A 12620-nucleotide genomic window follows, 5' to 3' on the forward strand; every position below is an offset into this window, starting at 1 on the left:
CATATAACAAACCGCAGATCATCTCAAACTGTTTTCTTGGACAATAAATTGAGGTTATTGTATTCAAATGGCCTCCACAGTCATCAGATCTCAATCCAATAAAGCACCAATAGAGTTGCATCACAGATGTGCAGCTGATAAATCTGCATCAACTGCATGACGCAATCATGTTAACGTGGTGAATCTGTGCCACAAAGAATTAAAACAGCTCTGAAAGGAAAAGGGTGTTCAACCCATTGCTAGAGTGGTTTACCTAATGAAATATCAGTTGAGTGTATATTAGCTTTTCACTGGCACTCTCCGATTATTAATGGAGCTAAATTTCCCCAAATGAACAGTTTTCAGACTCATGAAGATGATAAAGCTTGAAACTACATGTTTGGAAGCTGCAATAAAAGACATCAAATTTCTTCTATTTTGAGATTTCATTATTATCTCTCACTTCAATATCTATATTACTGACAATTTGTAGTCATAACCATTTATCTTGGTGTTGACAGTGTTTTCTGCTGAGACGCTAAAATTACAGCTGACTCTCTTGGTTTCAAACTCATTGCTTTAAATAAAATTTTAAGAAAAGAAGTAGAATGGGAAGACATGCACAAGATATATTATTATTGCTACAGACTACAACAATATAATTAATAAGGAATAGCTAAAACGTGCATTAAATGTTTGCTGGTCATACCATCAGGGGGTCTGTTGGAGGTAGCCACCACCACCACTCCAGTTTTAAACAGCGTCTCAAACAGCTGCTTCAGGATCATGGCGTCGGCGATGTCCGCCACCTGATTGAAGAGAGCCAGAGAAGTCGAGGAGCATCTCATATTATTCCTTTCTTGCCACACCTGTGTGTGTGGACGAGTGTGTTTGAGGTCACAACATGCCATCAACACTCCATGTTGATCAGTGTCATTCAGGTGTGCTCATTCAGTCCTTTTTGTGTGGTCATTGCCAACCGAACTTGCGTGTATACACATGGATGCAAACACACAGCTCAGGCACTTAAATTTGCTGCAAATGGTCAAGAACTGGCCTTCCGTTGAGTGGAATAGCTGAGGCGAGGAAAAAGACCTGAGCTAATCAACGAAGCCGAAAAACAAGAGGAATGAAAGAATAATAAAAACAAAGCAATGCGAGGCAGGACTGGGGTCATGACGGCAGACAAAGCTTCTATCAAAGCATGTCCACATAAAGGCATATTAAAGTGTGCATGTGTGTTGTATGTACTAGACACAAGGCTATACGGTGTTACAATACATAAATCCAATTCAACTGTCTGCTGCCTTTTTCATCTACATCATTTCCATGAGTCCACAATGAACAAAGGTCGATGACAACACTGAAGCAAGGACGTTTATGAGTCGCTAGCTGTTAAATGAAGAGCTCTGACCTTTCTATTACTAATCCAGTGCTCTCACTTTTGTTCTTATTCTCTCGTCTGTGTCTCTCTCTCTCAAACCTATGTTGTTCTTTTGAACACCTATAAAGGGAGAAATGTTACCCTGTGATTGGCGGTTGTCAAAGCGACATTTCTTTAACGTGATGATCGACCGATGAAAGTTGGGCACAAAGGATTTCCAACCTCTCTGGTAACTTAAAGTTGTCGATCTCATGTCAACTGTCATTTATATCCTGTTAAATAAAAATGTTTCCTGCCAAGAAGATGTAAAAATGCACAAACAGAAATCCATTGTGAGAAAAATATTGGTCTGAAATCGGCATAAAAATTGATAGAGATTTACCGCCTCACGGTAATGCCTAATTCTTGACCCTTTAAGTACTTTTCTTTTTTAAAAACCCTAAAAGAAAATGTCTTGAATAAAAGAAAGACTTTGCAGTCATGCATCTGTCCCGCCCTCTCCTCTTATTCCCTCTTACCTACTTTCCTGTATATAACAGGCACTTCTGATGGCCATACCCACAGCATATGCCTCCTTTCAGACTCTGGAGAGTCTTCTGCTTTTTGCATATTAGCCCCACTGCCCTTGCCAATACTTGATTAACATTTGTGTTAAAGCCTTGATTTTGCTAAGGAGAGGTGGCTAAGGGCATCAAATTAGCGTGTGTGTGTGTGACTGTGTGTTCGTGTAATGAGAATCAACAGAAAGCCAAGGCTCAGTGTCTCTCTGAAGGGGCCCCCATTTCCTGCGACCACAGGATTTTATTTTCATTTCAAAAGAATCATTTAAAAATGACCTTTTATACAACATGGATTTGTTTATTCATGTGCCCTCCACACGGGCATAGTATGAGGGGCAATATTGATTGCTGAATGACTAGGGGAAGAGGGAAAGAGAATGGGTACCCACAGGATGAGAAAGGTGGAGGGGGACTGATGTAGCACTTGTGGAGCACAAAAAATAATGGTGCAATCTCTGTCAGCCATTGCCGATATTTAAATGAGCATCCAATTACTCAAGCGGCTGTCAGTTTACAGCGAGGCACACGGGTGCCAAATTAAACCTCTTTTGATGTTACACCTCTTTATGTACACAACCTATGAGCAATTTCACAGAGGCTGCACAGTGACTGAGGCCCTGAGACAATGATGCTCGAGCGTTTTCTTCTCACTCTTCCACGTTCTTTCTCACTCTCTACCCATCTTTCCATCTTGGACCTCTCAATGGCGAGTATTCATTAGGGGAGCCGGGTAGGGGTCGCAAAAGGAAGGAGGGGAGGAGAGCTGGCGGGGGGGGGGGGGGGGGGGGGGGGGGCTACAAATTACTGATAATGGCACGGCGCTAATGAAGAGAATGGAAAAATGTCATTAGCATTTAAGAGGATAAGATCCATCTGACCCGCCGCAGCCAGTCGCTTTCTAGCTCCACTCACTTAAGGAAGCAGGAGAGTGCGACTGATACCCAGAGCTTCATTTGCATGGCTGAGTGGTGGAGGATGCTGATTGGTATAGACCCTCGCACCCCCCCACCCCAAACCCCCAACTCTCCCAACCTCGCAACCTCTTATTTATGCATCACAAACAACGCGCACATGTCTACTTGTTTCCCCCGCCATTCACCGGTAGCAACAGTCGACAAGCGAAAACAGCAAAGCTGGCGACAGCAAACAAAACAAATCAATGAGAATGCACAAACAGCGCCGCGGTTTAAAATGTGAAAGACGGCCAGATGAAAGGAGCGGCTCTTGATCCACGCAGATGCACGGAGAGTGATTAGAGGGAGCAACTGCACCTTCTGTGACCTCTGACCTGCTGGCATTAACTGTAATGATATCAGTAAAAGGAGCAACATTGTGCTGCTAACAGATGTGTTTGGCTGGCTATTGATGAACGCAGAAACACGTGTTTTTCTTCACTGCAGTGAATGACTAACAATCTCACAGAGAGTAGACAGCCTCAGTAGTGGTTCTCACCTCTAATGGTGAGAACTTTGTGCATCTCTAATGACTCAAGGGGGTCCTTTAGTTGTGTACAGTGTGGCTGTAATGGTTTGAGAGCAAACTATTGTGAGACTAAACAATGTACCTTTATCTGTCCTAGTAAACTATAACTAAACTCCACGTTAAAGAGAGAAAATACAACTGGAAGTCATTTTGCAATTGTGCTATATTTAAAAGAGGCCACTAGGTGTCCCCAGTCCTGTTTTTTATTCGGATTAGAAGCACACAGTTGTCTTAACAGGAGACGCACTCAACTCTGAACTCAAAATACACAGAGTGCAACATTGAACAAGTTTTTTCTAGTTCCTTATCTTGAAAGAAAAAGCAACTGCTGCCAACTGCAGGAAATAAACAGCAGTTTATCGCTTTGTTTTATTCTTTAAAGATTTTAAGATGTCTGATTTGTGAGTTTCTGCTGACCCCAGCATTCAGTTGGGTTGTTGTACAATAAATCAACACTTTGGTAAAAGACAACTAGTCAGATTCACTCTAAACAATGTGAAATATTATGGAATAAAACTTGAAAACTCCCAGTTATCTCTTTTCTCTTTGTGACCTCTTTTAAAACTAGGAAAAAGCACACAGATATTATTTATGAAACAAAATAATCCCCAGCCTGACTTGACAGACACGTATCCCTGTTTATATTAATAGCACATGTAAACAATAGCATGCCAAAAATATATAAAGTTTAACTAGCACTATATTTATCAGTGAATATATAAAGCACATGGCTTTCAATTAATGTGTGAAAGACCCCCAGTTCGACACCAGGAGGAGGCACAAATCCCTGGCGAGGCATCCAGGATAAAAATATATCCCCATCAGACATACTGAGCCATCTGCTGTGGTGATCGTTGGCGAATAAGAGAGCAGCTTTAGCCAGTACATAAGTGCAGTTGTTACAATATCAAAACACGTAACAGTATTTAAAATTCTCATTGTGTAATGTTCTGCTTTACAACAGTGCCTGTGACATGGTTGCTCACCTGAAACTCGTCAAAACACAAGAGGCAGGTCTCACTGCTGATCTCCATGGCAACCGGTGATATGGGGTCATAGGTGAACATTTTCCCTAACCTCCGTTTTGGCAGGCTTTGTTTCCTCCGATGGATCCCTTTAAAGCAGCACACAAACGTCAGGCACATCTTAAAGCACACCTGCGTCGGCAACCCAAACCCACTGACAGTGCTGAATAAAGCAGTAATTTCACCTGTGTGCATAATGGTAGACAATTAGCAGGACGGCGTCAGGACAAACAGAGGGATAAATATAGGATCTCCGGTGCACGGGGAGTCGGAAAACTTCTACAAAGTCATGCTAGGTAAACATTGGGCTGTTAGAGCTGACGAATGGGAGGATGCTACTAACTTTTGTGGATGTCCAACATGAAGCCGTTGAAGTGGACTCGCTTTTTGCGACTGTTCTTCACATGGGAGTAAAACAGATCCATAAGCATGGTCTTCCCTGTGCCTGAAAAGGTGGGAAAACCAAATCAAAGTGATTATGATAACCACAGAGATGTTAATTTGTATAATAATAGGAGCTTTTTCTGTATCCAAGCTCACCAACATCTCCATATATATAGAAGCCTTTGGGTGGTGGTCCTGGTGGTGGTGGAAGGGGTTTCTCCTTTGGGACAAAATATTAAAATTAGGTTGATTATAGTGCATTTTTTTGTTTTTTTTACATGAATCTCAACCAACATAGTCGCTGAAATGCATGCACAGTGATTATTTCCACTCTATAGCTAATGACTTAAATAAACTTCTTCATATTGATTCCAATAAATGTCTGAAACATCATCTAATAAACAAAGTATGCTAAGGCATTAAGCCACCACTACAGTGTGAGGTTTCACAATCTCCAGACTAGCCCACTGCAGGGGAGGAAGACAAAGGGGATCTAATCAACAAGACAAGCCAGGGTTCCCACGAAAGAAAAGCATCATCAGAGGAACAATGGAGGGATTTGTCAGACAAAACGGAGAGGACTGGATGAGGCTCCATACGAGATGGAGTGGACTTGTCTGTGCAGCCTGTTTAGCGCTGCTAATTGTGATACGGTACTGTTGCATTGAGGTGCTGCTGGAAGTCATTGTGCTGCCTGCCTCCTATTATCAAAAGGTCCTTGCTTCAAAAAAAAAAAAAAAAAAAAAATCTTCTGTGTGACGAAGCTGAGAATATCGAGTAAAGCCAAAGAGGACCCAAGCCATGTGAATGAATGTGCCGTCAGCTTAATCATATGTAATAATAATGTGAAGAATATCTATGGGTGGCCAAATTATGGATCTTTTTGTCGGCTTTAAAAAAACCGCTCCGGTTCAGGATCGTCCATCTCTGTAACCGGGCAACACCAAATAGCTTTGGAATTAATCACTCGCTAAACAAAAAAAGTACTGGCCTCTTTAAATTTAATTTAGTTAGAGGATGGTACTCGGTGTCCACCGAACTCAGTGTCCATGCACAAGGGGCACTTGACTCTGGTAAAATGTGGACAATGGCAGATTGAAAACTAAATTAAAAAACAAGCTTGCTATCCAACCTCTCTCTCTCTGTTCCCGCTCCACCCCTCCCTCCTTTGTACCCACCCCTCCATCCACTGCCTGTCCTGGGCTGGATGTGAAGTACTGGAAGAGCAACAAGCCTTTCCTGTCTGCTCTGGCATAACAGTGTGTGACTTCTCCCTGACTTCCCAAGGTGCCCTCTGGCATGGCGGGGTAATTGTCAGTGGCTGGAAACCATTCTGCTACGGCAGAGTGGCGAAGGACAAGGCCGTCCCTCAGCCACTCTGTCTAGCTGAGCTCTGTGGCCTCGTCTCACCCCATGCTGCAGGATATAGACTGGCACATGAGTGGAAAGTTCACATGCAGGACATGGTCATTTTGGCTTTAGGAAGAACTTCTTTTGACCACTGCCAAAAATGACTCGCAGAGGCATGGTCGGCTGAGATCGTCAGAGCCCGACTCAAGTTTAACACAACTGTCCTGCTGGAGGCCTACCATGTGCAGGAGGACTCCATGATGCAGGTCTGTCTTGAAGAGGGTGGATCCCACTGAACAATGGCCCATTGTCAGCCAACCATCCGCAAAACCACGCCACATTGGGTCAATATTAAGTCAAGTGTACTCTCCTCACAGACTTGGTCAGTTAGTGAGGACAATGGCGGCACTTTCACAGAGAGAACAGACACCAAAAGGACAGTGGTATGACCTGATTCAAACTGGAATAATTGCATAAGTACTCCAGTCAGTGTGTGTGTGTGTGTGTGTGCGTATGTGTGTGTGTGACAGACAGAGCAAGAAATAAGGTGCAAAAGGAGAGGAGTGGGTGTGAGGGTGGTTGGTGGTGGTGGTGTTGATAGCCTACCACCAAAGTATTTGTCAGAGTCCCAAATCAAAAGCAAAAAGGACAAGAATGGCTGAGACAATGGGGATCCCCTCATTACTGCCTGGGGACGGTGAGAGAGTGAGAGGGGTGCCGGGACGGGCCCAGCGGGAGGTCTGCCCTGCTGCCTTCCAAAATCTCTGCCTAACCCTGTGTGTCTGTGCCAGCCAACCAACAAAAAAACTCCCACCACCAAATAGTAGACAGTCAGCTCCCCTGACCTAAAAACAACAACAGCCCCCCTGCATTAGGCCGTTCCAAAACTCACATGCACAATAAACTTCCCAGACCCCTACCCTCCCTTTGACCTGAGCCCCACGGCCACCATCGATGATACAACAGGAGAACAGGGAAGTCGACTCTGTGAAGTCCGTCCATATGTTAGATGTCAGTGGTGCTTTTTAATCCAACGACAATCCGGATCCAGACATATCTATGCTGCCTTATAAATCCTAAACTGTTCCCCAAATAATGTCCAGCGTAATGCATCCTAATCCAAACGATGCAAATCCGATGCTTTCAGTTTTGCGAATGTTTTTTTTCTAATTTTTATTTATTATGTAGGAATTTTTTGAAGAAATAACACTGGTCTTGACCCTGAAAAAGAGTATAAATACCCTTCAAGACTGTCTCATTAGCTTTTTTCCGAGGCTTTCAACAGTATTGCATGGTCTTCATCGGTGAATGGAGTTTGTTCAGTTGTCACTTGTCAGTCTGTTGCCATGCAACATACTGAAAAGCTTTTTTTTTTATTTTTTAGAACAGCTACTGAGCAGGTATATTTTAATAGTGTAACAAACTACCTTCCCTGATGATGAAGACTGTGTGAGATGTGGTTGAAAGAGCTGGAAAAAACTGCAAAGTGAACCCCGAGTTTAGATTGTTTTAAATGTTTGTCTGCATGGCTCATCTGTCTCCTCGCAGAAAATGAAACTTGTTTAAAATACAGTGAAACACTGAGTCGCTAGTTGCTTTAGGCCACAGTGATTAGACCTCTAGTGAAGTCTGTTGTTCTTACGTTTAACTCTGGTGCTCAAAAATGTCGACATGAGGTTGTTTAAAATTAATCAAGGGTTTGATGATGCACCTTTCGATAAAAACAAATATCATATTTCATGGGTACAATAAAATATATTATTACAGTTAAATGAACAATGCATTTTTTACTTTTTGCATTCAATTACAATAAATTTGATTTATTTATATAGCACCAATTGACAACAACAGTTGCTTCAGGGCATTTTATACTGTAATGTAAAAACCCTACAATGTTTAAAAGAAAGAAAGAAACCCCAACAGTCACATGACCCTGTATAAACAAGAACAGTGATAGTGAGAAGGAAAACTCCCTTTTAACAGGAAGAAATCTCTAGCAAAACCAGGCTTATGGAGAGGCAGCCATCAGCAGAGAGAAGGATGTTAAATTTAATTCAGGCTTTAACAGGCAGCTAGTGAAGAGAAGCCAGTATAGGAGAAATATGCTCTCTCTTTCTCGTTCCTGTTTGTACTCTCACTGGAGCATTTTGGATCAACTGAAGGCTTTTTGGGAAACTTTTAGAACAACCTGATATTAATGAATTATAGTAGCCGAGCCTACAAGTGAGGAATCCGTGTTACTCTGAGACAGGATGTTTCTAATTTTGAGAACATTGTGCAGATGAAAGAAAGCAGTGCTAGATGCAAGGTAATGTCATGTAAAAGTGAAATATCTAAAATGGATATCTAGTGAGACACTGTTTTTCTAAGATTTTTTTAGGTCTGAGTACAGTGACCTCTGTTTTGTCTGAATTCAGAGGTAGGGAATTAGAGGTCATCCAGGCCTTTATGTCAATAAGATATGCCCTTAGTTTAACCAGTTGATAAATACAAGGTAATTGAGATAAAATATTTTGTGACTGAAAGATAGAATTGTTTTTACACCGCCACTGTGTGTGTGTGGATTTCAAATCAAACAATCAAAATGTGATTAAAGTGCAGATTGTCAGCTTTAAATTCCAAAAACAGTTAATGCAAAGTTAATTACAACTATTTTTTTATACATAGTTCCCTTTTTAGAGGCTCAAAATTAATTAGACTTGATGAAAATCTTTTGCATCAATAACTGCCTGAAGTCTAAAACCCATGAACATCACCAAATGCTGCGTTTCCTCCCTGAGATGATCTGCTAGGGCCTTTACTGCAGCGACCTCGAGTCTGTCTACATTCAGTTTTGTCTTCAGTAACTGAAAAAAGCTGGTTGAGATCAGGTGAGTAACTTGGTCATTGAAGAGTATCACATTTCTTTGCCTGGAGAAACTTGGACTGCTTTTGCAGTATGCTTTGGGTCATTATCCATTTGCACTGTGAAGCGCTGACCGATCAAGTTTTGCAGCATTTGGCTGAATCTGAACAGAGAGTATAGCCCAGGGGTCTGCAACCTTTTACACCCAAAGAGCCATTTGGACCCTGTTTCCACGCAAAAGAAAACACTGGGAGCCGCAAATACTTTTTGACATCTAAAATGAAGATAACACTGTATATATTGTTTTTTATCTTTATGCTTTGTGTGAACAACTTAAGTGTGTTGCTTATGAAATCCATGAAGTGCTACAGAGAAAATTACATTATATTTATGTAATCAACACATTTTGAACTCTTAAAGAAATATAATAAAAGGAAAGACACCAACCTGAACTAAAATGATCCATGTAGCAAACAAAAACTGTTGTCAGCCGCCACCCTTATATCCCCTTTGGGCTGTTGGAGCCTTGACCTGACTCTTAAAAAATAATTGGAAAAAAGCACTATGCTGCTGAAAAATGAAAAATAGATATTTGCAAAATTCTGCCTAAATATGTATTTTACCTAGTTAATGCGTGCGGCGGGGCGTGGTTTGCAGCGCCGCTGCAGGGGAGGCGGACGCACCTGAGCGACACCCGCAATCACGCCTCGCTGCCTTAAAGTCTGCGCTATCTGTGCTGTTGTGTTGTCGGGCTGTGAGCTGAAAAGCTACAGCCGGCTGTATGCATACAGCAACCGTGTGTGAAAAGTGCTCAATAAAGAGATGCTCAAAAGCATGCTCATGGAAACATCGTCGGGTCTGCCGTGATATGTTTACAATGGGACTTCTGCTCCTGAACCTCTGCGCACAGAGTCCGCAAATCGGGGCTATACAAAGTCAGTTTACGCAGGACTGTAAGCTGTCATCTGTCAGGCGTGAACGGTGTTTGTCTTTAACATACTTCACGGTGGAGAACAGCTGCTGACATAATGTGGATCCGAAGATCCATAATTGGCCTACCTGGGGTTGAAAGTCTCGATAAATGCACGGCGTTTCGGCGGGTACACCGGCTTCCGCGAGTGTGACTCTTATTTTGAGCGATGAAAAAATAATAGAATATCATTTTATTTTTATATTTCAATATCACAATAATCTTCCAATTTAGAACTACAAGTTAAAAAGAACTAACATAAATAAAATACACTTCAGCTAAATACTTCTAATTTATTTGCCCAAACCAAGCGGAGCCGCACTTTAAGGACTAAAGAGCCGCATGCGGCTCCGGAGCCGCAGGTTGCCGACCCCTGGTATAGCCCATCACACTTTGCGATTAATCCTCCTACTTCTATTAGCATCTATGTCGTCAATAAACACGAGTACTCAGTTCTACAGAGAACCATTTATGTCAGTGCCAAAATACTTTTCTCACTGTCTCATTATTTTCGTTCAAGTTCATCTTAGTTTACCCAAATATTTGTTTTCAAAACTACGCAAGCTCTCTTTGGTCGAGGTGTCCAGAAGCAAAACTATTAAAAATGTGTCTCTCAATCAAATGAAGGAAGAAGAAAATGACTTTTACCAGTGTCATACACTTAACAAGCTTTACCACCAGCTGGTGGTAAAAGTGTGCAGGATATTATCTTCAGCCTTTTAGTACCAAATGAGCATTGTTTGAACACCTGAGCATTATTGTTCACCATGTCCATGTCTTTTTTATGACCACAGTGTAACCACTGCTTCTAATAAGATAACGCACCATGTCACAAACCTCAAATTCTCTCACACTGGTTTCTTGAACATGGCAGTGATTTTGCTGTACTCAAAGAGAACCTTTGTGATGTGGTGGAAGAGGAGATTTGTTCATGGATGTGAAGCAACTGTGTGATGCAATCATGTTAATATGGAAGAAAATCTCTGAGGAATTGTTACCAACACCTTGTTTAATCTCCCATAATGCACTTCTGAAGGGGAAGGGGGGTGTACCTAATAGAAGAGTGTAGTATATTAGTAAGTATACATAGATTGAAGAAAAAAAGTCCTGATTTTTGCAGTAACTGAAATATTGGGGATAAAAACGGGCAAGTTGTATCTTCTCTGAAAAGCTAAACCTGCCTTATTCACTCCAACCATGGTCAGCACAACTTCTCTGTGATGATACATGAACAATCATGTCATTACAATAACTCCATTACCTTTTCAGTGAGCTCACTGCCTTTGTTTTCGGCTGCTCTGGTGCCACTGTGATGTTGGCTGCTGTCATCTTTTGAGTTTAGAATGGGTGGATTCAAGTAGATACTGTTACTGTAGCTCTTGAGGGTGTGCTGCAGCTGGGCCAGCTGCAGGAGAACCCGTCTCTGTTGGGCATCTCTCCTCAGGAAGCCACCCTGAACGAGGCTATCAAAGTGCACAAGAGTTTCACTGGAGCCACACGTGTCTGCTGCTGCAGGATCCGAAGAGCAGGACGATGCAGATGAACAGCATGCCCTCCAACTACTGTAACCTTGAAGCATTACACCAGAACACGTCAGTGTTACACGCAAACAGAAAATATGCCTGGATATAGTATAATCTAGATGTTATAATATGATTCCAGTAAAGCTGAATTAAAACATGTCATAGCAATAAATGTGTAGTTGTAGCACACCGAATCTAGATAGAGGAACTACAGTCTGAAACATTTCCCGCACGGGTTTGTCTCTGCACACTGGCGCAGAGAGACGCCTACCTTTTCCGGAGAAACTGCTCGACAAACGACAAATCTGACGTGAAATCAAAGGAGAGTCTCTGAGGAAAAACTTCAGTGAGCGACTGACAGCGGCAGCAGCTGTGTAAGTCGCCATGATGTTTCAAAACGCTAAAACTTTATTGAGATTCATCCACACAAGCATTTCGCAATAGCACTACGAAGGGGCGTTTAGAAAATTTCAAATTTAAATAGATGTTACGAATCTGTGTGAAATCTATAGTATCTATACACATATACCTATAAGATTATGCATCAAAGGAGCAATATAATTATACATTTTTATACAATTTATAGTTTATATTCTGTATTTTGTCGACTTTTACTCTCTCCGTGTTTGACTATAAAGTGTTATTGATGGCCAATTATTATGACTAACCCTGTGAAGTAGGGCTTTTAAGGAGAATAACATAATACCGACCATTAAATTTCCAGATTTCGATCGCTTGGGGTGTGACAATAACATGTTTATGTTCTAGCAGTCACTTTATATTATTAGCTGTGTTTGATCTGGGTTGTAGGGTAAAATGAACACTTTTGTGTCTGTAGTATAGTAATCGATGTGTGTAATGTGCCCGCTGGCAGGTTGTAAACAAATCGAGCAGGGGGTGACAGAGCAGCGTCAGCTGAACCTCAGCTGATCGGAAGTTCAGCTCCACGGCATTTCAAGCTGGCGAGGGTAAGTGACTGGGTGATACCGGAATTTGCGTAGTTTGCCTTCAGAATAAACTATGAAAATTTTCTTTTTAGCTTAAACAAGAACAACATTCACGTGGAGAAATTAAATAAAAAATATATCTCATCTTTAAACTCGGATAAGTCATGAAAT

General features: G+C 41.7%; 1 protein-coding gene across 2 annotated transcripts in view; it reads right to left on the minus strand.

Moving 5' to 3' along the window:
* Positions 1-11901, minus strand: part of afg1lb (AFG1 like ATPase b) — a 31485-nt gene extending 19584 nt beyond the window's left edge. Inside the window, exons 1-6 of one of the 2 annotated variants that reach the window (XM_005454747.4) lie at positions 11774-11901; positions 11241-11548; positions 4971-5034; positions 4774-4875; positions 4392-4519; positions 689-788 (exon numbers count right to left, since the gene is read on the minus strand). In XM_005454747.4, coding sequence (XP_005454804.1) covers positions 689-788; positions 4392-4519; positions 4774-4875; positions 4971-5034; positions 11241-11548; positions 11774-11888 — 817 coding nt within the window. In that variant the 5' untranslated portion in view covers positions 11889-11901. The remainder of the gene's footprint in view (positions 1-688; positions 789-4391; positions 4520-4773; positions 4876-4970; positions 5035-11240; positions 11549-11773) is intronic. The other variant, XM_025899151.1, reaches the window with a different exon arrangement.
* Positions 11902-12620: the final 719 nt, after the last annotated feature.

Source organism: Oreochromis niloticus, linkage group LG15, assembly GCF_001858045.2.
Source record: "Oreochromis niloticus isolate F11D_XX linkage group LG15, O_niloticus_UMD_NMBU, whole genome shotgun sequence".
Classification (NCBI taxonomy): domain Eukaryota; kingdom Metazoa; phylum Chordata; class Actinopteri; order Cichliformes; family Cichlidae; genus Oreochromis; species Oreochromis niloticus.